A 23342-nucleotide genomic window follows, 5' to 3' on the forward strand; every position below is an offset into this window, starting at 1 on the left:
ACACATTCATATCAATATTATATTATGTTTTCTTAAACATGGTTAAAATGTGTGCGCTCATACCGCAGATAATATTCGTCTCATACTCGACTTAAGGGTTAAAAATCCATTACCTGGGAATTGAAGTCTATTTCGGTGTCCCCGGCAATAACGAAACATTGAGGGCGTCCATAGGAAGAACTACAAACAGCCTGGAGCGACGCCAACGGGCAGCTCCCAACACCGCCCAACCTGGCTCTCGTCTGCACTTTTATTAGACAATAAAACTTCCTGAACGAGACGTAACCCAAAACAAGACGGGAAGATAACTCAACAACACGTCCCCGCCTTCATTCAGCTTTATTTAGTCGCACTTCATAAGGAGGCAACTGGAGTGCTAACAGAACAGATTGAATCACCTGCTCTCGAAGCTGCTGTTCTAACGTTAGTTCGTTACCTATAGACGTGATTTGCTGTTTTCCGGTCAACGGTCCGCCGCTTCTCTCATCACTGGCAGCCATCTTTTATCAGGTAAGGCTGGTACCGAAAGTTTGAGCTCTTTGGATTTTATTTTTAATGTAGTTTGGCGTGCCTGCTAACCACCACATAAACTGGTAAAAGACCTGTGATGGAGCTGAGAAGCAGGGCAACCTCAAATATAGTGACTACTACAGCGAGGTCGGTACCCTTTCAGAAAAGGGCAAAATAAGGGAGTTCAAAACAAACAAAAAAAATTATAATACTTTGATTTATAAATGTCAATAGTGAGTTATGACCGTAACCTTTTCAGAGCAATACGCCTCTCTTTGATCCAAGGGTCATTTCACAGAGAACTCTAAAAAAAACAAACCACCCCGGTGGTTTTAAACGGCCCCAGATATTCATGCTGCTCTGAACACTTTTTTGTTATTCTCCCCCCTTTTTTATTTCCAGGAAGAGCTACATTAGTCTATGCAAATGACTCAGAAGGGGCTGTAATAACCTTTTGTCCTGGCATACACTGAATGATTGGTCTGCATTCCATATATCTGTGCCAAATGCTACCATTACCTCTCTGTCTTGGCCTGCACTAAGATTTGCCACACCTTAGTCATTTATGGTTCAGGGAAGTAACAGAGTCTGCAGTGTTACCTTTTTTGGCACATGTAATTGTATATGACGTATCCCTTATAACTAGAAACCAGTGCAATCCTTCCTGTAACCATGGCTGTTGTAAACACTGATTAAACCTCCGTTTAAAATCCTTATCAGATATAATAATGTCACACTGGACCTGTTTACAGTTTTACTCTCTATGCACGAGAGAGTGCCAAAGGGCAGAACCAAGCATCTGATAAACCTAAGAGCACTCTCAGTTATGGCAGAAAGTCACAGGGTGACGACTTGTCTCGCTCTTGTTTCATTCACCCGTGTGAATAGTGAGCTCGTATAAAAAGGCCTTATTTAATTAGGGATTTGTTGTACGAATGGAGATTGTCACATAGAGCCAATGTAGGTGAGCAAAAACTGGTCCTGTGAATTCCTGTGTCACCAACAGTAAAAGAGACAGAATACAGGCCTGCAAAAGAGGATGTGCTGGATCTTCCTCTTGTTATTATTTATGACTAACCTGGTCTGGGGGGGAAAACAAGCTTAAAAACCAATACCAAGGTCGTATATTTATCACACCGCCTTGCTTTATTGCGGCAGTCATTTTCAGAAGAGCGTGGTTTTCTGGTACAGGTGTGACTCGTGCCTGTTTTGTCGGCATTGCACCCAGTGGAGCAGTAAAGCACAGTCTTTTAAGTGGTGTGGCTGTTATGGAATGATCATATCTGTGACTGAAAGACTTTCTTGGAAGAAGTAAACATGGGGTTTGATCTTGTTTAACTGCACAAAAATTTATAGAATTAGAGTGCTCCAGTTGAAATTTTGTGGAACCAGTTCTCTACCTCCTCACTACAATAGAGACATGTTTAAACAGGATAAATTTAGCCTGGTTGTAAACATGGATCATTTTATTTATTTATCTAGTTTTTTTTTTTTTTTAATCCCTTACACAGTTGTTTTTGTCAACTACCATCCATCTTTCCCTGCTTGTTCTCCCATCGTGCTCTTTTCTTCTTTAGATCCTTGTCTGCTCCCATTCTGTCAGTCTTCATGACTGATTGAATGCAGTGAAACCGGCATCAGTGGACGAGTGCACGCACAGGGGTCCATCGATTGGTCAAGGATGACCATGGGAGACATGAAGAATGATGCAGCTGCTGCCTCGCTGGCTCCGATGGCTCTCTACACCGTGATGTTTCCTGTTTTTAAGGAGGTAAAGAATAAAAAAAAAAAAAAAGAGAGTTTGTGACCTTAGAAGAAAATTGGAATGAGACTTTCGGTAAATAGTCAGTTCAAGCTGGGGTTGTATTTAACTGTGGAAAGGCTTTTGTGTGAGGTTGCAGAGTTGATGGTGTAGCCGAATAGAAATACGGAAACGGTAGTGTTAACAAGAACAAGTGGTGGAGAATGAGCGGTAATGAGAAGTGAGCAGGCTGCTACTATTCATGTTGTTCAGCTGATGGTAAATCTGAGTGACTGTCAGTATCTCTGAAGGGTTTTTTTTATCCATGTGAAGCATCTCTGTGTATCACACCTGCACGATTACAGGTTACACTTTTCCATTGTCTTTTTTTCTTTTCTTTTGTTATCATTAAAGACCCAGAAAAGGAGTTGAAAACAGTTTTTAAAATGGGGAATTTATCTGTTTCCCAACAGCCATTTTGTCTTGATATTCACTCACCAGATAATTCATCAGATACACTTTGACACAAAGAATTAAGGCAGTTCTGAAGACATAGATTCAACAAGATCATGGAAACACCCATAAGGGGAATCTCCCATTGCAGCACCTCCCGAAGGTGTTCTATTTGATTAACTTCTATTTCTTGTGGAGGCCATTCAAGTACAGAGAACTTATGGTCATGTTCAAGTAACATGGTGTGCTATCCTGGTGGAAGTAACTATCAGAAGATGGGTACACTGTGGTTACAAAGAGATGGACCTGGGCACCAACAATACTCAGGTAGGCTGTAGGCTGTGGGGTTTAAACAATGTTAGTTGGGACATGGAGACAAACTTTTTTGGTTGTATACCGCAGAACTGGTCTAAAAATGATACATGTCTGTTAAGAGCTTTAATTGTTGCAAGTAAGAAAGGTATAACTAAGAAAGGGTCCTTGCAAGATATACCGACCTTGTCATTATGGTAGAGATTTATAGGATGGAGGAGGTAACAGCTTATGTCAGTGACAGAGTGTGTTGGTTCCGTTTGTGTTGGGATAAGTGGGTCCTATATGCCAATACTCATAAGCCGGATCTTCTCCTCAAAGCTTGAAACCACCAACCTAGCTAATTGGTCACTCCCGACTGTTTTTTGTTGTTGTTGTTGTTGTTGTTGTTGTTGTTGTTTTTTCTTTTTCTCTTTCTCTTTCTCTTTTTCTTTTTCTTTCATTTTGTTTTTCCCTTGTAAATTGTGTTAATTAATGCCTGTAATCACCTTCGTGAAGTAATAGTTTAGAAATAAAGAATTAAAAAAAACAAAAAAACAATGTTAGTTGGTACCAAGGGTGCTAATATCCACCAGCCTGAACTGTTGATACAGGGGAGGGTGGATCCATGCTTTCATGTTGTTCTGACCCTACCATCCAAATGTGGTAGCAGAAATTGAGACTCATCAAAGCAGGCAACATTTTTTCCCCAATCTGATGTTGACCAGTTTTGTGTGAACTGGAGCCTCAGTTTCCTGTTCTTAGCTGACAGGAGTAGTACCCAGTGTGGTCTTCTGCTGTGTAGCACATCTGCTTCAAGGTTTGTTGTTTTGCTCTTCTGCACACCTTTTAATAAGTGCTTATGAGTTATTGTTGAGTTCCCTTTAGCTCAAAGCAATCTGGTCAGTGTCCTCTGACACAAACAAGGCAGTTTTTGCCCAGAAACTACCACTCACTGGATATGTCTTATTTCTTTCTTTTTTTGGCGTGGGAGCTGGGGAGGGGGGGGGAATTTTCTGTAAACCTTAGAGATTGTTGTTTGGGAAAATGTCAGTAGATCAGCAGTTTCTGAAATACTTAGACCGCCTTTTCTGGGAACAATTATCATGCTATAGTCAAAGTCTCCTAAATTACCTTTCTTTCCTCATTCTGATGCTCAGTTTGAACTTCAGCAAGTCATCTTGGCCAAGTCTTCATGTCTCAATGCAATGAGTTGCTGTTATGTGATTGGCTGATTAGACACTTGCATTATCGAGCAGTTTAATGAGAGTATCTAATAAAGTGGCTGGTAAGCGTTTAAGGTCGTTTAATGAAGGTTCTGTTTTGTTTAAGGCAAGGTCAGTAACACCTGTATTTACCTGCACCTTTAAGCTAGCTCAAAATTAATGCTGTCCATCCCACGGACTTTTCTCAAATCTCGTGGTGATAGATCCTTCTCTGTGGCAGGTCCCAGACTTTGGAATAGTCTCCCCCTAATTATTAAATCTGCACAAACACAATTTAAATCATTACTAAAGACACATTTTTATGCCCTGGCTTTTAACACACTATGACCCAAGCATTTTTGTCTTATTTGAAATAGTTTTAGTTATTGTTTTAATTCTTTTATTGTCCTATTATTGTTTTATAATGTTATTATTGTATTACATTGTTGCTTTTTAATGCCATTTTTATATTGTTAAGCACTTTGTGCAGCATCGACTGTTTGAAATGTGCTATATAAATAAACTTGACCTTGACCTTAAGCCCAAAAAGGCTGCTTTTGTTTGCAAAAAATAATCAAACATATTAAATAAAATCTTTCAGCTCTTTACATTATTTTTCAGTCGTTGAACTGAAAAAAAAGCAGTCAAAAGCCCCAATATCAGCTAATAGCCATGTTTCACTGATATATTGGTGCGCTGCTGTTTTTTATTTGCCCATTATCATGTCTTTCATTTATGTCTTTTGTTATTTAGCATTTGCTTGTGGACTTCTGAGTATTAAGGGGAGGAATTTGTGGTAAATAAAGAGGAATTAAAACAATGTACATGTAAACATAACAAAAATTTAAAACCCATTTTGTTTTTTGGGGGTTTTTAAAAAAAAAATTATTATTATTATTATTTTTTAAGCAAATTACTGGGTAACACAAACCTACTCGGCAGTTATCCCCTGGCTTAAATTGGTTTCTGCAACTTGCTAATTTCAGCTTTTGTCACTCCTGATTGCTCTCATTGTTTTTCTGCTGTGCTTTCAAGGTGTTATTGTTTACAGTATGAAATTATCTTATTGAAAAACTATCGATTTCACGGTGCGCAAACCAACAAGCAGCGATCTGGAGCTGAAGAAGCAAAGACCTGCCTAATGCCAAAATATCAGCTCAGAGAAACTGAATGTACTTCGATTCTTTCGAGGTTAACAATAGAATCCAATTCAGTCCACACGGATTTTCACATCTCAGCATCACGGTGTCCTCTTTTAACACGGTGGGATCCTTAGCTTTCATGTACTTTTTACAGAATTACATTTCAGCACAGACAAAAGGCCATGGTAAGAGCTAAGCTGTGTGAGTGTTAGTTTTACCGCTGGCTTATTCTTGTGTGTTTGTGTATTACAACTTGCAGTTGGAGAAGATCAATTTATCAGCAGCGCAGACCTTGAGAACAGCTTTTATAAAGGTAAAGTTTTCTCTTAAAGTTTGTTTGCTTGCATTTCATGGACAAAACTGCCATCCTTCTTGTATCGACTCTGCCTGTACCCTTCACTTTGTAAATCCTCTTTACAGCAGCTTAGTGATTTATAACTTTGATTATAGTTTTATTTTCGCAAAACACCAAGGGTGACTGTGAGTCCTCAGCAGCTGCATGTTTGTGTGTCTCAAGGCAGAGAAGGAGACCCCGGGCCTTACCCAGGACGTTGTTGTCAAAATATTGGAAAAGAAGAAGTTAAAAATTAACTATAACGAGTCTCTGCTTCGCATGGCTGGAGATGATATGCAGGGTAGGTTTGGTTTCTTTTATTTGGTGTTTTTTTTTTTTTGTTTTTTGTTTTTTGTACTCTGCTGTAGACCAGAATGTGCACTTAAAGATGAAAGCTGTGGGAATACCAACTTGGTTTTTCTTTGGTTTCTGTGACGGCCCAGTCCTGTGCTGCTGCAGCACAGATATCCACTGGGGGGAGCTGTTTCCACACAAATCAACCCCTCTGTCTGCTTTCAGTTGTTCCCTTGTTTCTGTCTGTAATTGAATTCCTTGTGCCGAGTGTACAGTGATTGATGGTAGTAATGAATTCACACACACACACACACACACACACACACACTGGATGAATTTTAAATGTACCTCCTGCATGGCACATCCCAAGTTCTACCTTAATCCGGCTTTTCACTTAACAAACTCAACACGTTACTGTCCCTAACATGTGTGTGTTTTTGTGTGTGTGTGAGTGCACACGCATGTACACATACTCCTGATGCTGTGTTCATTTTTCACACTTGCACTGTAGACATAGGTTTTTAACACGTCACCAATATTAATTTCATGAGTTCTGCTGACGTGCCCATTGCTGCGAGGAGTTTGAGCTCTGTCTTTTGTTCTCTTCCTCTCGGTGTTTTTCAGAGTTGATGATTGACAGGAAAGAGCCAGAGTTCCAGGAGCTGAACGAGAGGGCCCGAGCTCTGAAACACATCCTAAGCACCCTGCCTGATGAGATCAATGACCGAATGGGCTTGCTACATACCATCAAGTAAGACAGCTGTGTGTGTGAATGTGCACGTGTGTTGCAGTGTGACGTAAATCAGGTTCACTACTACATGCAAAATTTCGATCAGATTAAGTGATTAAAGTAGCAGAAAGCAAGCCCTTTTGACTTACAACATCTCGATGGTTGATTAAAAGTGAAAGAGTTGGCTTTTAGTAACTGTTCTCCAATTAATATTTCATTATATGCACTAAGACGCTGCCTGGCATTATTACATAGCTCTCATTTCTTTTATTCCAACTGGCCAACCGGAGCATGTCTTTGTTTCTAAGCCGTAAGATTCCTTTCAAAGGTTGAGCAGTGTGCACAGCAGTGATGGCGAAACTATTAACGTCCCTGTCCGCCGCGCTGCACGCACGCTATAGAGAGAAAGTGAGAGATGTTTCATCTTCTTGGCCCACTTTGCCATTATTTTGATGGAATTCAATGAGTCAGTGCTTAAGTTACTTACCCAGCGGAGGGCTTAGAAATAAAATCAATTCAAAGGGAATGCTAAGAAATTAAAGTTATGAAACGGCAGATTTCAAGTGCATGCGAGGGGAGAGGGAGAGAGAGAGAGACAGAGAAAGAGAGTTGAAGGTGAGAGCGTGTTTGTGAGAACAGGGGGAAGAAAGGGGAGACAACGAGCTGGATCAAAGGACTGTAGTTTCAGGGTATCAGTGCCTGATAAAAACAGACAGATTTGAAGATTTCTCTATATTTTTTTTTTTTTCTTTCTAACATGGACTCACTTGTGCGTGTCATCCGCAGAGATGTTGCCAGTGCCATCAAGGAGCTGCTAAACACTGTTAATACTGTCTTAAGGAAATACCAACATCAGAACAGACGGGTAAGTGGATACATTAGTAAGTTTAAGAAAAAAAAAAGTGCCTGTGCGCACAAACACAGTTGCTGTGAAATAAGTGGAGCTGAAAGGCTGTCTGTATTTATTGGTTAGGTAGTGGAACAGCAGAAGAAAGAGTTTGTGAAATACTCCAAGAGCTTCAGTGACACTCTCAAAACCTACTTCAAAGATGGAAAGTAAGACACTGTTTCTAGTGTATTTTTTTTACCCCTTTTCTTTTTTTTTTCTCCATCACATCTTCAACCTTTTCTCATTCGTGTCTGCACACATAGCCACCAACGCATTCACTAGTCGTACACACCCACCCACGCCTGCACGCCTTGCCTGTTTGCATAGACGCTCACGCGCACACCCACTGTCACCCATGTAAATGGTGGTTGTTTGATCACAGGCCCGCTACCATCAAATCCACCAATGCTGAATAATTCCCTTGACCCACTTCCTGTGGATCCATCCTGGCTTGTGTTCTCTGAAGCCTGACATTCTCTATTCCAGCCAGATCAAAGTGTTCCCCGGATCAATCCTAATATTGTTGCCACGCTTTTCGGGTTTTTTTTTTTCTCCCCGTGTGAGTGACACGTGTGTCCTTGTCTTTCTGTTCCGGTTGTTTCCAGAGCAGTAAATGTGTTTGTCAGCGCCAACCAGCTCACCCACCAAATCAACATGATAATGCGGGCCTTCAAGACTGGCGGCCCAGCGGCGGCGGCCCGAGAAGACGCGAAGAACAGACGCGCGCAGACACAGGAGAAGCGTTTTCATTAGAGGACAGGCGAAACAAGGCTTTTTATTTGTAAAGGTGTTTTATTATTTTTTTTGGGGGGGGGCTGTATAATTTATAATTCTGTGGCTCTGAGGGGAGATCAGGTAGTTTCGAGTTTCAAAGCACGTCAGGCTGACAGTAATTTCTGGGGATTTTTTTTACTCTTTAATGTTGTTCTTTTATCAGATTCTTAAGTCAATATTTTCTACGCTCCCCTCTGCATTTTCCACTCTGTTCAGATCATGTCAGTGTTTCCCTTGTCCTTAAAAGTTTGGCAATTGCATATAAGTCCTTAAAAGTTATCATTTTGGCAATTACTAATATCCAGCCAATACGGTTTGTAGTCATTTGTAATTTGATTTGCCAAAGACCAAGATGCCATCTTTAAATGTTTTGTTTTTTGTTATTTTGTTCTGACCAAAAGCCCACTGATTCTAACCCTTTTTCTTTAGCTCCCCATAGGTATTATCTATATGTGCCATGTGTATATACATGTATACTTAACTGGACTTCTACGCAGATGTCTCTGATTATGAACATATTGTCTCTTTGTCACCTTCTGTTCAACTCCTACTCTGTAGTTTTCATGACGTTTTCAAGGCCAGTGAAAATAAAATGAAGGGACCTGAACTTCTTTGAGAACTCTTAAAGAAGTCATGACGAGTTAAACCACTTTTCTTCTTCTTCTTCCTCTTGCAAATTAAAGAGTTCTGACGTGTGAGAAAGATTTTTCCAAAAGTGGGTCTCTCTTCAGATTTGTATTGTTGTATGAGAGTGCTTCATTTTCGCTCAGTTGCCCTTGTGTTCTCTTTTCTTCGACTGCGCCTCTTTCCTCCCAGAACTAAGAGCCGTACCAATTTTTTTTTTCTTTCTCCTTCCCATTCCAGCAACTTCATTCTTCTCCCTGTATAATAGTGGATTTTCCATGGTGGATTTGTGGAGGGCTATTTTGGGCTCTCTGCTGGCTCCTACATGCACCACTGTAATCCAATTGTGATAGTGTTAATTTTTAAAGCTTTATTATTGAAATTGCTGAGACCTAATTTTCCGATCCTGTCACTGTTGACGGCCGCCATAATCAGCTAATTCGAGTTATTGAAGACCATTAAGTCACACACGGAGATTGGCCATGGTCACTGGAGCAGCAGGAAGGAAGGGCGGTGATTACATCTTTGTTGGATTTACTGTTTGATGCTTTCCACCATGCGAGCTATCGATTTGTTTGAGTTAAACAAATCCCTGAGATACTTTGTTCTCTGTGTGTGTGTGTGTGTGCATAGCAACAATTGACCTGCAGGATGCCCTCTAACAGGCATTTGAATGATGCTGTAAAGCTGTTTTGTGTGTATTTTATCTTTGTTCAGGTTCACGTCAGTATTTTTCTTTTATTATCAGTCGCCGTGGAATCTTTGTGTGAATCGTGTTGTTGTATGTGGCGTTGTTGCACCTCACTCTCACACACATTATGTTCGCTCCTGTGCCTAATCTGAGAATAGAAAGGATACACGCGCACGCATACTGACAATAGGCCTGGACTCACAAACTCTCACAACTCTTTTTGACTACTTGGTTGCCAGGAAACTTAGCCCGAGTCTTTAAGAGTGAAGGATAATAAAAGATTTGTTGTGTGTGTGTGTGGCCTCTGCCACTGTCTGGGCTACTGGGGGGCAGTTCGTTAACTCTCTGTGGGTGTGTGTGCCTGCAGTCAGGGCTGTTGGCGTTGATTGCTTCTTACACGTTGCCAGCTTAGAATAACCTCTGGACACAAACTTCAGCCACAAATCGGCCGAGTCTCCTGTAGACGAGAGGCAGCCATTGCTAAGACGGAATAGCCAGAAGGTGAGGATTTGTTTGAAATGTCACACATTTGAAAGTGGTGTTTCCAACACCTCAGCTGGACTCTTGGGACAACATACTACAGACACCCATGACAGAATGAGAGGTGAAATTGAATGGTAAGTTTGAATTTGTTATTAAGTGTAAAGTTGTGTTTGGTTTCACTGTTTGAACTTTGTGATTGAAAAGAAAACATGCTTGACTTGAGGTATGTGTATACTGGAAGGCCAGGTCTGCCATTACACAGTTAGGAGCTGAGATGCTTTGTTGACGGACAAGTTAACTGCATGTTCTTTTAAAAACTCAGAAGTACTACAGTGACAGTTTTGAGAGGACTAACTGGAGCAAAAGTGACCATCCAGGAAGAGGAGAGGCAACCCTGATAAGTGTGTTTGCTAAAAGATTGCAAAAGGAGTCTTTCCCAGAGGTGGATGCATTCATAAGAAATGCCTCTTACCTTTCAAGCAGCAGCAATTTGGACGGCACATCAAGCTTTCTGTGTTCATTTTTCTTTATAGAGTTGCGTCTTTGCAGTCGCATGCAGACTGAAGCCAGCGGCGTGCCACAAAACAAGTCAGGATGTGGTTGATTAGAAGTTATCACGCTCACAAACAAGATGTGAAGAAATTGTCCCATGAGTATCGGTGTTCTTTTAAATATTACAGTAGTCTAAAGTCATCTTGCAGTCTACTGCGAACCTGTTGTCTGGTTTAACTATCATGTCAAGATCACACTGCAGTTCATCACTGTTATAAAAAAAAAGATAATAGCTTCCCTTTGCTTTCATTACACAGCCTGTCATCTAAATCTCTGTTCAGTTTGATGCCACATCCAGTGAATTTGTCTCATAAACGTTTATGCCATGCTAAAAATGAAACAGTGTTTGCCGCCTCGCTGTCCCTTGGAGTGTTTTGTAGGAGAGTTGGAGTTAAAAAGAAACTTTCTCCCTTTGACTTCAAATGCGCTTTTAATTTCAGCACAGAGCAATTTCAGAAATCATTCCCTTTTATTGACACTTTTATTCTCTCCATCTATCTGACTGTATTTTATTTCACACTAACGGATATGACAGACTCGACATGCTTTGGCAACCCGCTGCCTTTCTGAGAAATTTTCTTTGGGGGGGGGCTTGTTTGACTACTTCCTAAAGTCTTGCAGTTCGGAAAATAGCGGAAACCTTTGCACGCTATCCAACAGTGAAAAGAGGCAAGAATAAGCTGCTGCTGTGACCTTGCTGTACGATCACGGTGGCATGACGACCCATGTGAAATAGATATGGCAGGTTATTGAGGGATTATTCTGAGTGCATCTTGTTTTGTCATGTAACACATAGACGTTGGGAAATCTATTTTATTCAGTGATGTGTGTGTGTGTGTGTGTATTCCCTATTCCACACCAACCTGCAAACAGACACGCATTTTACCTCCTTGACCTCACCTGGTTTATTGCTGATTGATTGACAGGTCTGAGCTGTAACCATGGGAACGAGAATGGAGGTGGCACAGCTTGAAAGCAGAATGAACGCTGAGGATTATAGAAAGTTACAGAACCTTTTCCTTGTGAGTCTTTGATTTCAAGTCAGTCTATTGACAGCCTTGTATTACAGCACCTTTATTTCACATTTAAAGAACCGGGTTAAATTATTTCTCTCCAATTTTGACAGTATAGAACCATACCTTTAGATCTGATAAGAAGTGCTATACAAACAAGGGAATCTTCAGGGATTTACTAAGAAATCATAGGGTTTGGGTATGTTCTACTTACTTTTAGTTTACTGGAGTATATACAGCTTGTCAAGTTAATTTGTTCAAGTACTGCCCTAATTTTTGGGTTCTTCTCATAACTGATGTATAAAAGATGGAGGTAGCCACCTAGAAGTAAGTCGCTTATTTGTGATGCCCTGAACTGCACCAATTTCCTGTCACAGTGTAGCCACAGTCTTAAACACACCTTGATTTATTGTGTGTTCCATTCTAAATGGAACACCTTGCTACAACAGCTACGACTTGAAGCTAATCTTAGCTATTAGCCTTACACCATACTACAATAGCTCAAACTTGAAACTAGTCTTAGCTGTCAGTCTTATACTTTGCTTCAATAACTGAGACTTGAAACTAACCTTAGGTATTAGTCTTATACCTTACTATAATAGCTAAGAGATGCACTAGTTTTAGCTAACAGTTTCAAAGAGATTGGAGACATTGTTTACTGAGGTTAAAGTGCTCATGGACTTCTTTAAAGTGGGGGTACTTTGGAGGCAAAAAAGGGAGGCTTTAAATAGCCTGAAGCTATTTCCATCTTTTACATAGTCCACACTCATGATTGACCAACTTTGCTGATGCTGGGAGTGCACTAGTTGGCTGTATTCAGCTGTGTGCCAAGATTGTGCAATATCTCACAATCCTGTTGCTGTTGAATGCAGGACTTCTCAGGTGCATCCCGCTCCTTGTCCCGAATTCAGTTCATCGATCTTGCTTGGTCATCAGTTGGCCACGGGTCCGAGGAGGAATATGGCTTCTTGTTTGACAGCGTGGTTCTCAGTCAGCAGCGCAGTGGCCTCCTCCTGGACAGCGACACCTCAAAGGAGAAAGAGTGCATTGACTGGGGAGGCCTGTGCTCATTTCTGCTGATGGAGCTTTCCAATAAATTAAAGAACAGCAAAACTGTTAGTGCGCCTTGCTGGAAGCCACCACGCACCCTCACCTGTCCACATCGAGACCCTGTTCAAAAGGTAAAAGGTCCTTTAACCTAGTAGAGACTTACACGAAGAAAAGTCATAGCATGTTGCCTTTTCCCCCTTTTCTCCCCCCCCCCCCCCCCCCCCCCCAAACCAATGACCCTCTGCATGTTATCTGAAAACATTTTGACATTGGCAGTCTAGGGAATCCAAAACTCTGCTGACTGGATGGAATTGCACATTATTAAACATTGTGGAAGGAAACGTTCAAAAAGTATTAGGGTCTTGCTCATCAAAATGGCTGACTCCTTTGGAGATAAATGGCTCTGGACTCCTTTAACATCTATCAATTAATATGTAAATGAAGCAGCCGGTATGAAGTCCCCACCGCTTTGGATAAAGTGACGGCTCATCACTTTAATCTTTCAATCCCGAGGATGTCGAAATGTCAGACTGTTGTGTCAGTTGTTCTCCAAGTGCCTGGAAGGTTTGACAGCCTTAAAGAGGCAGAGTATTGTTGCTTAGATAGCTTTCATTTCTGACCATTACTCCACTAGTTAATTATCAAATAGAGAATATGGAAACAATGTACTGTATCTATAACCCTGGCAAATTTGTAGCAAAGCAGGAAGTGGTTACTAATGGTGACAAATCCACCAACAGCTTGCAGCTTTTGCATTTTTTTTGTACACATTTCACTCAGGGCTTGTTGAAGACCAAAACTGAGCTAAAAGGAGTGAATTCTGGACTTGTATTCATTAAATGGTAACACCAAATATTAATATTTGCTTTATGTCTGCTACAATTGTAGACCAAACTGTTGGGCAGTGCAACTTAAGAAAACACAAGCAAATAGAAAAATGCTGCAAAAGAACATTAAATGTTAAATAAAATACAGCAGAAGCTCTCTATCTGTGAGCTTCTGCTATCTATGTCTGTCTGTCTATAATGGAAGTGATTTTGAGGAGACGATAATGTGATGGAAGAGCCTCAGTAAACATGTAATATTATTTTCATGTTACATTACATTACATTGGTAAATGGCCTGTATTTGTATAGCGCTTTTACTAGTCCCTAAGGACCCCAAAGCACTTTACATATCCAGTCATCCATCCACCCATTCACGCACCCATTCACACACTGGTGATGGCAAGCTACATTGTAGCCACAGCCACCCTGGGGCACACTGACAGAGGCGAGGCTGCCGGACACTGGCGCCACCGGGCCCTCTGACCACCACCAGTAGGCAATGGGTGAAGTGTCTTGCCCAAGGACACAACGACCGAGACTGTCCGAGCCGGGGCTCGAACCGGCAACCTTCCGATTACAAGGCGAACTCCCAACTCCCAACTCTTGAGCCACGATCGCCCCGCCCCATTGCAGTATTACATGGATCATACAGTTAGAACACACATTATCTTGCATCTTTTTCTTCCTCAAAGTCACTTCTAGAGCTGCTCTGTCATGTAATTGTCTCCCAAAATCACTTCTGGTGTTTGATATTTCACATAACTCTGATGAGCCAGAGCAACACAACAGCTTTAATAGCAAAGATACCTGCCTATAGCATGGTTCTAAGACTATAAGTACCCCTTGGTGCCAGTATTGTGAGGTTTTAGTAATACAAGCACATCTCCGAGACCTTGTGGACAGTCTGTCCCTCATTTGACCACTCAGTGCTGCTAACCAGCAGCACCCCACAGAACATGCTATTTCTGAAATGCTTGTCCTCATCGGAGTTCCCCAGGGATTTGCACCTGCCCATTTTACATGGTCCTATATTATTTGTTTCATCTACCACCATTTCTTCCTGAACGTTGCTTTTCCCTATTACAAGCTAAATGGGAATCTATTGCATACACTGAAATACTTACTAAAGTATACCATATACTGTTAAGTATAAAAGTTATTTTGTTGCCATTTAGCAGTTACAGGTTCACCGACACTTCATTGGGTACATACTTCAAATTGAATAACAGTTTTTGTCTTCCAGCTTTTAAAGCAACGAAAAAGCTGCTAAAAGAGCCCCAAAATGATAGCCCTTCGCTCGCACTACAGAGAAACGCATTGTATCAGTTACTCACCAGCTGTATATCAATATGTAATTATAATAATTATGGAAAAATGACATGCGAATCTGGGAGATCTTACAAAGGTACACTGTGAAAAGGGAGAAGACAGCAATTACGTTGCAGAACATCTGACCTCTTACCTCTGCGGTGAAATTTTAATAAACTACCTTTCATCAAAGATCTACTTTGTCTCTTGCTCATTAGATGCAGTCAGCTTCAAGCTTTTTAAAATGAATTAATTTATTTTTTGCAGCTCCAAGTTTTGTTCACCCAATAACTCCTGTAATGATTAATTCTCAATTTTATTAGATTCAGCACAGAACGGCTCCTTTTATTCACCTGTATCCAATGAGTGGAAGATTTAGTAGGGGTTATAAAGTAGCTAGCAAGAAGAGGAAAATTCAAGCCATAATTAATATTTTAAATTGGTTTTTAAAGGCTGTCTCCTCAGGTTTTAATAAATAACGCCACTCTCTAATGTAGCAAACTTCATTGGGGCATAAAGCTAAAGGCTGGTGTTACGGGGAAGTGTGAATTGTAGTCTTTCTGTGGATATTTTCTTTAAATGTTTTGCTTGTAATAACCTCTGGCCTCCTCAGGTGCTGTACCTGCAGAGTTCAGGTCAGTATCTCACTGTGAGTAAAGGAGGAAACGTAGGACTGCGGGATGCGGAGGACATGTCCCTTCTGCACACTCATCGACTGCAGAACAGCACAGTCGCACCCAAGGACCTCTGGGTCACAGATGTGGTGCTGATGCAAAACGTCGACAAGGTGAACCTATCAACATACTGAGAGATGCATACCTAACTATTAATCAGTCCTCTCATCGATTACTGCTGCATCGTGGCTCCTGAAGCGTAGTTCAAGAAATATTATTCAAAGAAATGGATTTATAATTTAATAACTGATAAGTAGCCTCATTTAATGGAGCAGATATTGTATGGCACAGAGATAAACAAATACTCCACTCAATTAATGAATTATTGATCTGTGGCTTTGGTTAATTGCGTTTCAGACACGAAGCTGGTGCATAAAGATCAGAAAGTAAACATACAGTTTTTAGTAATAACACCATCAATAATTGATTGTAAGTTTTAATTGGCATTTCTTTAAACTACAGATTTATGGATGCCATATTCTGTATTGTATAACCGCGTTGAATAATACATGAGGATTTTTTCCCCCCATTGTGCATTAATTAACAGTTTGGCAAACTGCTAAATCCTTGTTATATAATAGGGACAGGTTGCATGTCTCCATGTTTCTGTGTTTTCTAACAAACTCCATTTTCTTTAGTCTCAGATAGCTGTGGCTTTCACAAGTAAAGAGGTGTGTTTCTATGACTTCGTGTGTGAAAAGACCTTCAGCTGCAAGTGTAAACTCCAGGTAACAAGGAGATTTTTTTTAGTGTTTTGTGTTATTTTCATTTTACCATCAGCTTGATTCCATTGCATTATTAAGAACATAAGAACTGGCAATATATCTCATATATTCTTATCTACTCTAGGGCTTGAACTTTACTCCTTGGTGTCTAGACTACTGGGTAGATCCCTGTAACCCTGACCAGGCTGTTCTCACTATAGGAGACATTGGAGGACGGGTAATACACACATACAAAGAAAAGCAAATGATTGAGAAGAAAAAGAACTTAATTCAGTTTTATTTATATGCCACCAAATTGCAAGCAGTCGCTTCAAGTTACTTTATATTGTAAGGCAAAGACCCTACAATAATCCACAGAAGATATGAGCAAGAACTTGGCGTCAGTGGGAAGCAAAAAAAACCCCTTTTAACAGGAAGAAACCACCAGCAGAACCAGGCCCAGGGAGGGGCACCCATCTGCTGCAACGGAGGAGAAATTTATAACTAATGAGTAAATGCAGAGTGTTGTAGAAACACATGGAGCGTGAAAAAGAAACACCCTAGCCGCTTATAGCAGCATAGCTAGTGGAAGATTCAGGGTCCAGCTCTAACTGTATGCTTTATTAAAAATGAAAGTTTTAAGCCTAATCTCAAATGTAGAAAGGGTGTCTGTCTCCCAAATCCAAACCGGGATCTGGTTCCACAGAAGAGGGGCCTTAAAGCTGAAGGCTCTGGCTCCCATTCTACTTTTACATATCCTGCTGTCTGAGAGAAAAAGTGCTCTAATGGGGTGATTCAGGCACCAGGCCTTTCACATAAGATGGGGGCTGATTATTCAAGACCTTGTATGTGATGAGAAGGATTTGAAATTTGATTCTGGATTTAACAGCGAGCCAATGAAGAGAAACCAATATGGTAGAAATATGTTTCTTTCTTTTTAGTCCCTGCCAGTACTCTTTAGATCAACTGAAGGCTTTTTTAGGGAGTTTTTAGGACATCTTGATAATAATGAATTACAGTAGTCTAGCTTAGAAGTAGTAAATGCATGAACTAGTTTACTAAAGAACAAGAGAGGAAGGCGTTATCCTCATTATCCACATATGTGTTCATTATGTTACTATAGGTTCAGGCTGCTATGGGACTTTGTGTGATGCAATGAGCACTTATGCTCCACTTGCCTCTTTTCTCTCCCTATTTATAAACCACTGCAGCATGTCATTAAATCCTTGTCTTGTCTCTCCCTTAGTCTGTTTTGTCCTGCCTCCATATGCTCTCTTTCTTCTCTTTCTCTTTCCCCTCACCCCCAACCGCTGATGGCAGATGGCTGATCCTCTGCGAGCCTGGTTCTGCTGGAGGCTTCTTCCTGTTAAAAAGTCATTTTTCCTCCCCACTGTCGCAAAGTGACCCCCTATGAGCTAAAGAATGTAAGGTGAATGTAAGCGCCTGTTGTTGTGATTTGGCGCTACATAAATAAATCTGAATCGAACAGGTCCACTGCTCAACGACTGTGAGTGTCTGTGTATATTCTCAGGTCAGCGCTTTATATTTCACCTCAGCCCAGATCTTCCTGTTTGAGAGATTCAGTCTGAGGACAGACTCTGACTCAGCAGACATCATCCTTTGGGATGATCTGGCCAAAGGCAAGCATCGCTCCTGTTACACCGTGACACACCAAGCACACGCGCCTGGCTGGGTTAGAAAAGGTAGAAAGTACACACACACACACACACACACACGCGCACACGCACGCACGTGCACACACACACACACACACAAACCATCAAAGAGATATAAGCATACTAACAAACCCCTCTCTCTTTAATTATAGCCTAACATTCTTGTAAAAGTTCATGTCTTTCTTGCAGCTGTAGTTTCTCTTTTGTTGTCTTGTCCCAGTGAAAACTCCTCTGTTTGCACATCTGCTATTTCATATGGTATGCAAAAGAAGGAGCCAGCTGAAATAGCCTGCATGAGCAGCGATAATCAGAACCCAAATGCTTCTGTTTGTCATTCCTGTGCACAACTGTATTCAGCCTCAGGTTAAAAAAAAAAAAAGCAGCTCTCCAGTATCAGGTCAGAATGAAATCAGGAGTATATCCGATAGAAACAACACATTCTGGATGTCAGACCTACTTAACACACCCACGCAAACACAGACACACACACTTTACCCTTCACACCTGGGATGAGAGCCACAGGCTTGCTTGGTCACCTCTCCGGTGTCGTTGCAATAACAGCTTATGCAACACAATGAAAACGCCTGGGTGTGTCCCGGTCACTGATGCAGGCACGCTGACACACATGCAGTGAGTCCTGAGTCATTCTCTTCATAGCCAGACTTTTTACTGTTGATATAAAGTCAGGAACTTGAGGTCTGGCTTGCTGAGATCCCCCCCCCCCACCCCACTGCAGCTCAGCGTGGGTAACAAAGAGGTCGCTTAGTTTTATCTCGATTGCATCATTTGGACAGAGGCTCTCTGAAGAGTTATTGGGCTGTTTGATAATGATTCAGCCGAGACAACGCTCTGAGGCTGGATTCGCTGAAAAGGGGGGGGGGATCCTGATAAAAGCGAAAACAAGAATAAAGCACGTATAAATAAGCTCAATAAATGGGGAAAAAGGAATAACAAAGAATGGGGAAACAAAGGATACAATGGCGAAACATTAAAAGCTTTAGTTAAATGAAAATTTTACAATCTGTGTGTGCACATGCACGTGAATCGGCAAGAGCACGCTTGTTTGTGTGTGGGCGTGTGTGTCGTCATTTCTGACTGTAAATAAAGGCAGCCCGCGTGAATGCATGTGCGTGTGTGTTTGCATACCTCTGGGGTGCTGGTTCTTTTTCTTTTGAAGTTTCCCACCCTGCAGTATGAGTGGGCTGTGTACCATTAGACATGCCTGGTTATCCAGACCTCCAAACCTTCAGGCTCATGGGCCACCAGAGAGAGGAGGAGAGGAAGGAGAAAGAGACAGCGGTGGATCAGTGAGGGGAAATTGAGAGCAAATTAGGAGGAAATTGGGATGGACAACAGTCCTATAAGGACAAAGAATGAGAGGTGCAAGGAAGGGGTGTGTTAGTGATGGAGAGAGCGTGTAGGTAACATAAAAATCTCCCATAACGTGCAGCGATTTATTGCACAACACGAGAGGTTTGCTTTGATATAAACACACAATGACTCCTGCTGTTTCTGTGTTATTTCCAATCTCAGCAGTGAAAGTGCGAGAATAGCTGCAGCACCGGCTAAGGAAGCAGATGTTCTGTATCTGAGTCTGCATCACAACTAGTTTGATGAGCTGTGCTTGTCAATGAATAAGAGAAGGGATCATTAATCAATGATGAGTCACAACGCGCTGTCTGAAAATCCACTAATCTCTTAAATTCACGGAGCGGAGCAAAGATGGGAATGCGTGAAGTGTATTCAGATATAATTATTTGCCCCAAGCTCTCCAGCCAGTGTTTGACCTACGACTTGTCACATGCCATCTCAAAACCAGCCCTTAGCTTGTGCAGGCTTTGAAAGTTAAGCAGCCTCTAATAGAGACATGTGGCAACCAATTTAGCTGGTCTCAATCAAAGTCTTAATTGAGATAGATGGTGATGCAAGATCCATTACGTTTTCTGTAATACCAGTGAGCAAATCATAACCGCCTAATTCTATGCTATATTGAGCTCCTGAGAATTGGTCGGTTTACTATACGGCTGCGGTCATTGCACATTTAGCGCAACCGTTTCAGAGAGTGGATGGATATCCTTTGGAGCCGTGCTAGTGAGAGCATTTTGGCATCAGCAAGGAGAAGGATATAATTTGAGGAAATGAAAGAAGATGAGCAGTGTGTCATCATCAAAATATGTTGCAATGTTGTTTTTATATTGAATTTGTCAAGTTTGAAACTAATTTAGTCACTCTGCCAGTAACTTTTGCTGTTTACACAGGAAGGCAGCAGCTATTGTTTAGGATTATTTTCTTCTCTTGAAATTAGCTTGTAGATAAAAAGCCTATTGCTGTGTTTGTACAAGCCATACAGCTTTTCCTTTATGATGAAACCAGTTGTAGTTATTGTGGATTGGAAGACGATGACAAATAAGCAGCTCCTAATGCTAAAGCAGAAATTTACAATGACATAAACTGCAGAAATGTTAATATAATGTTATACTATCTACTTGCTTTTTTCTGGATGGAGTCAAGCTAACTACAGTATGCCACTTCTGATTTACTTTCACTTTTCTGACTATTATGCCTCTTGCAGTGCGTTACCTGGGCTCACTTGAGGCCTTTGTGTCGTGCAGCATCGCACCACAGAGCAGCATCGTGATTGGCTGGAGGGAAAAGGAAAGCACGAGCCTACGAATCACTTCTTACTCTACAAAGGACGGTGTGTGGGACGTCGACTTCCATATTGGACTCGGCCTGTTAGGTGGGTCCAAACGAAGTGGCTGTACAACATAAAGTATGATGACATAGAGTCATGGTAAAATGTAATTTTCAAGGTTTTAGGTATTACGACATGATAAAAATAATTTGGTCCTTACTACGAATTGAAATTTGGCAAATGCAACCTCAGATGAAGACTCTGACATTATTTATTTCACAAAAACTGAGATAAAATGCAGAAGTATGTAAAAAAAAAAACTATGTGCTCCTCATGATTCAAAACATCACTGTTCTGGATGACGAGCTTTAGCTGTCAGACAGATGGCCTCACATGTGACTCTAATATGTTAGTATTCAGTTCATTGTCCACTCAATGATCCTAAGGTCCTGTGACTGCAAAACAAGCTCAGATCATCAGCTCTCCACCACCGTGCTCGACATTAAGTATGCTTGCGTTCATGGCGCTGTGCATTATGGCCAAAACCTTCTGCTTTTACATGCAAATGGTCACTTAATCAAGTACATTTGATTATTAGCACCTGGCTGCTAATTACCTTCTTAATTCCTATGGAAGCAGTAAGGTTGTACACAGTGTAATATGTCATATTTTGTCATTTTGTCTGTTGTTGTTCATTTAAGGCTGTATTAACCTCAGATTATATTTAGCTACCTTTTTATTATGCCTGATAGAACCTTGAATGAAAGAGGCTGCACTTTGTTTTTACCATGAGTGTATATGAATCATATTTATTCACTTGAAGGTTTTCATTTCAGGTTTAACTTAGAGGTTTTACATAAAAAAAACATAAAAAAAACAAAAAAAACTCTAATGATTGTACACTATCTATTAAATGTCTAATGTACCATACCATGTGTTTCTAAATAATTGCAAAAACGTGAATGCTTTTACAGTTCTCAATCAATCAACTTAAATTTACTAACAATGCATCATCAAAACTGTCAAATGCCTCATTGAACAGTAAATTGGTTGTGGTGGTGGAGGGGGCTGGGAGCGGTATTGTTCCCTGGAAATAACTGCAATTAATCTCTCCGCTAATTTGGGAGCTGTTCAGACCTGGCACTGAAATGTCTCTTTTGATGATCAGTCAGTTCACCCTTGGGATTAAAATGCATCTTGAATGACCACCTGTAATTGGATCTCACTACCCCGCTCTGTATGCGAGTGAGCTTTACATAATTTCGATTTGCGAAGACTCGAGATCAAAGTCCGGCACAAGTCCATTTCTGAAACCTACGTTTGACCGGACCTGCTACCAGAATCAACATGCAGTTATCTCCAAGTCGGAATGCACTGAGATCTGACAGATTTTTGCATAAGGCTGTTGGCCAACTGTGCATGTAAATAAATAAATAGTGAGTAAACCTGTTTGTTTAATCACAGGTGGGCTCATGGTGGGGTGGATTTGACTTGGAGGGGACCCGTGCGGGCATTTGATCTTCATTTGCAAACAGAAGTCATGTAAATGATTATCTCCATATAGAGAGGAAAAGTCACCGGAAGACACTGGACATGCATTCTTATGCCAGGTGTGAACTAACATGCCTGGAGCTGTCCGCTTGTGTTAGGATCACAAAGAAGCCTGTTACTTCCAGGTCTGAATGGTGCCTCTGATTGGTTGTAGCCACAGCAGGTGTGGATCATCACGTCTTGCTGTGGAATCCTTACGTGACCTCTGAGCCGGTGTGCGCCCTTGGTGGACACACAAGCCCCGTCATTGCTGTCTGCTTCCTGCAGACCAAGCAACAACTCCTCAGCTACTCCAAAGATAAGGTAGGAGTGCCCTTCAGTGGGTGCGCAGACCCGCTACTAGTGCAGATAATGTAGAGATGAAGAGCCCCGTAATTGTAATATTAATTGTTATTCCTTGCTTTAATTACTGCAGACGAACGAGGTGTTGGGGACGAGCCTGTTTCACATTTTTCTTGCCACTGTCAGCTGGTGTTTCGTTTAAAGCCTTGTTTTATTTTCTGATGCAAAGAGGATGTTGGTGCTTCTGTTGCTTTTCCTCTCCCTGTTGTAGCACCGTGCATGTTTGCCTTCTCTTTGGCTTTTCTGAAGAGAATGAATATTTTAGAAGTGATTTATGTTCCATCTGCCTCTGCTCAAACACCATCTGCCACTGCAAGAAACTCTGAAGGCTTTACCTCAGTTCACTCTGAAAGAATTTCTGGAGCAGCGACAGGCATGTTGTTGCCGTTAGAAGCAATATGGCCACTAAAACTGCAACCAGAGGAGCAGTTCTTCATGGTGCAACGATGTATTTGCTTGGTAATCACTGAATAAAAGTTTTTTTGTAGGAGCGATAGCTTTTAGTGGCACTTTTCTTTTTTAGGAACATGTGGATATGTACCAAAATATCTGCCCTGAAGCACAGACACATAAGAGCCCTTATTATCCTTCCAGGTGCTCTGTCTGTGGGATGTGTCCAGCCAGCTGTGCACACACCGTCTGGCCGGTGTCTTTCCAAACATACAGGGGGACACACACCCCTTCCTGTTTCTCAATGAGGAGCGCCAGCACCTTGTGCTTTCATTCAACAGCCTGCTTCTCCTGCTGGAATCCAAGAGGGAGGAGAAGAAAACCAGTAGCCATGAACATCCTGTTACCTGTGTGCTGTATAACAGTCGGTTCAGACAGGTATGCCAGTGACATGGTCTT

General features: G+C 41.3%; 2 protein-coding genes across 3 annotated transcripts in view; both read left to right on the forward strand.

The window, feature by feature from the left end:
- Positions 1-193: 193 nt before the first annotated feature.
- pdcd10a (programmed cell death 10a) lies at positions 194-8974 on the forward strand. Its single transcript, XM_080890078.1, has 8 exons — positions 194-510; positions 2088-2281; positions 5602-5655; positions 5860-5977; positions 6595-6721; positions 7487-7565; positions 7674-7756; positions 8195-8974. The coding sequence occupies exons 2-8, from the start codon at positions 2192-2194 to the stop codon at positions 8340-8342; spliced, it is 699 nt and encodes a 232-aa protein (XP_080746204.1). The 5' UTR covers positions 194-510; positions 2088-2191; the 3' UTR covers positions 8343-8974.
- Positions 8975-10041: 1067 nt separating this feature from the next.
- Positions 10042-23342, forward strand: part of LOC308401862 (cilia- and flagella-associated protein 337-like) — a 43438-nt gene continuing 30137 nt past the window's right edge. Inside the window, exons 1-10 of one of the 2 annotated variants that reach the window (XM_080890313.1) lie at positions 10042-10295; positions 11640-11735; positions 12599-12907; positions 15525-15698; positions 16224-16313; positions 16435-16527; positions 17821-17992; positions 20538-20705; positions 22306-22454; positions 23088-23321. In XM_080890313.1, the coding sequence (XP_080746439.1) occupies positions 11655-11735; positions 12599-12907; positions 15525-15698; positions 16224-16313; positions 16435-16527; positions 17821-17992; positions 20538-20705; positions 22306-22454; positions 23088-23321 (1470 nt within the window). In that variant the 5' untranslated portion in view covers positions 10042-10295; positions 11640-11654. The remainder of the gene's footprint in view (positions 10296-11639; positions 11736-12598; positions 12908-15524; positions 15699-16223; positions 16314-16434; positions 16528-17820; positions 17993-20537; positions 20706-22305; positions 22455-23087; positions 23322-23342) is intronic. The other variant, XM_080890314.1, reaches the window with a different exon arrangement.

Source organism: Rhamphochromis sp. 'chilingali' (genome assembly GCF_963969265.1).
Source record: "Rhamphochromis sp. 'chilingali' genome assembly, chromosome: 8".
Lineage (NCBI taxonomy): Eukaryota > Metazoa > Chordata > Actinopteri > Cichliformes > Cichlidae > Rhamphochromis > Rhamphochromis sp. 'chilingali'.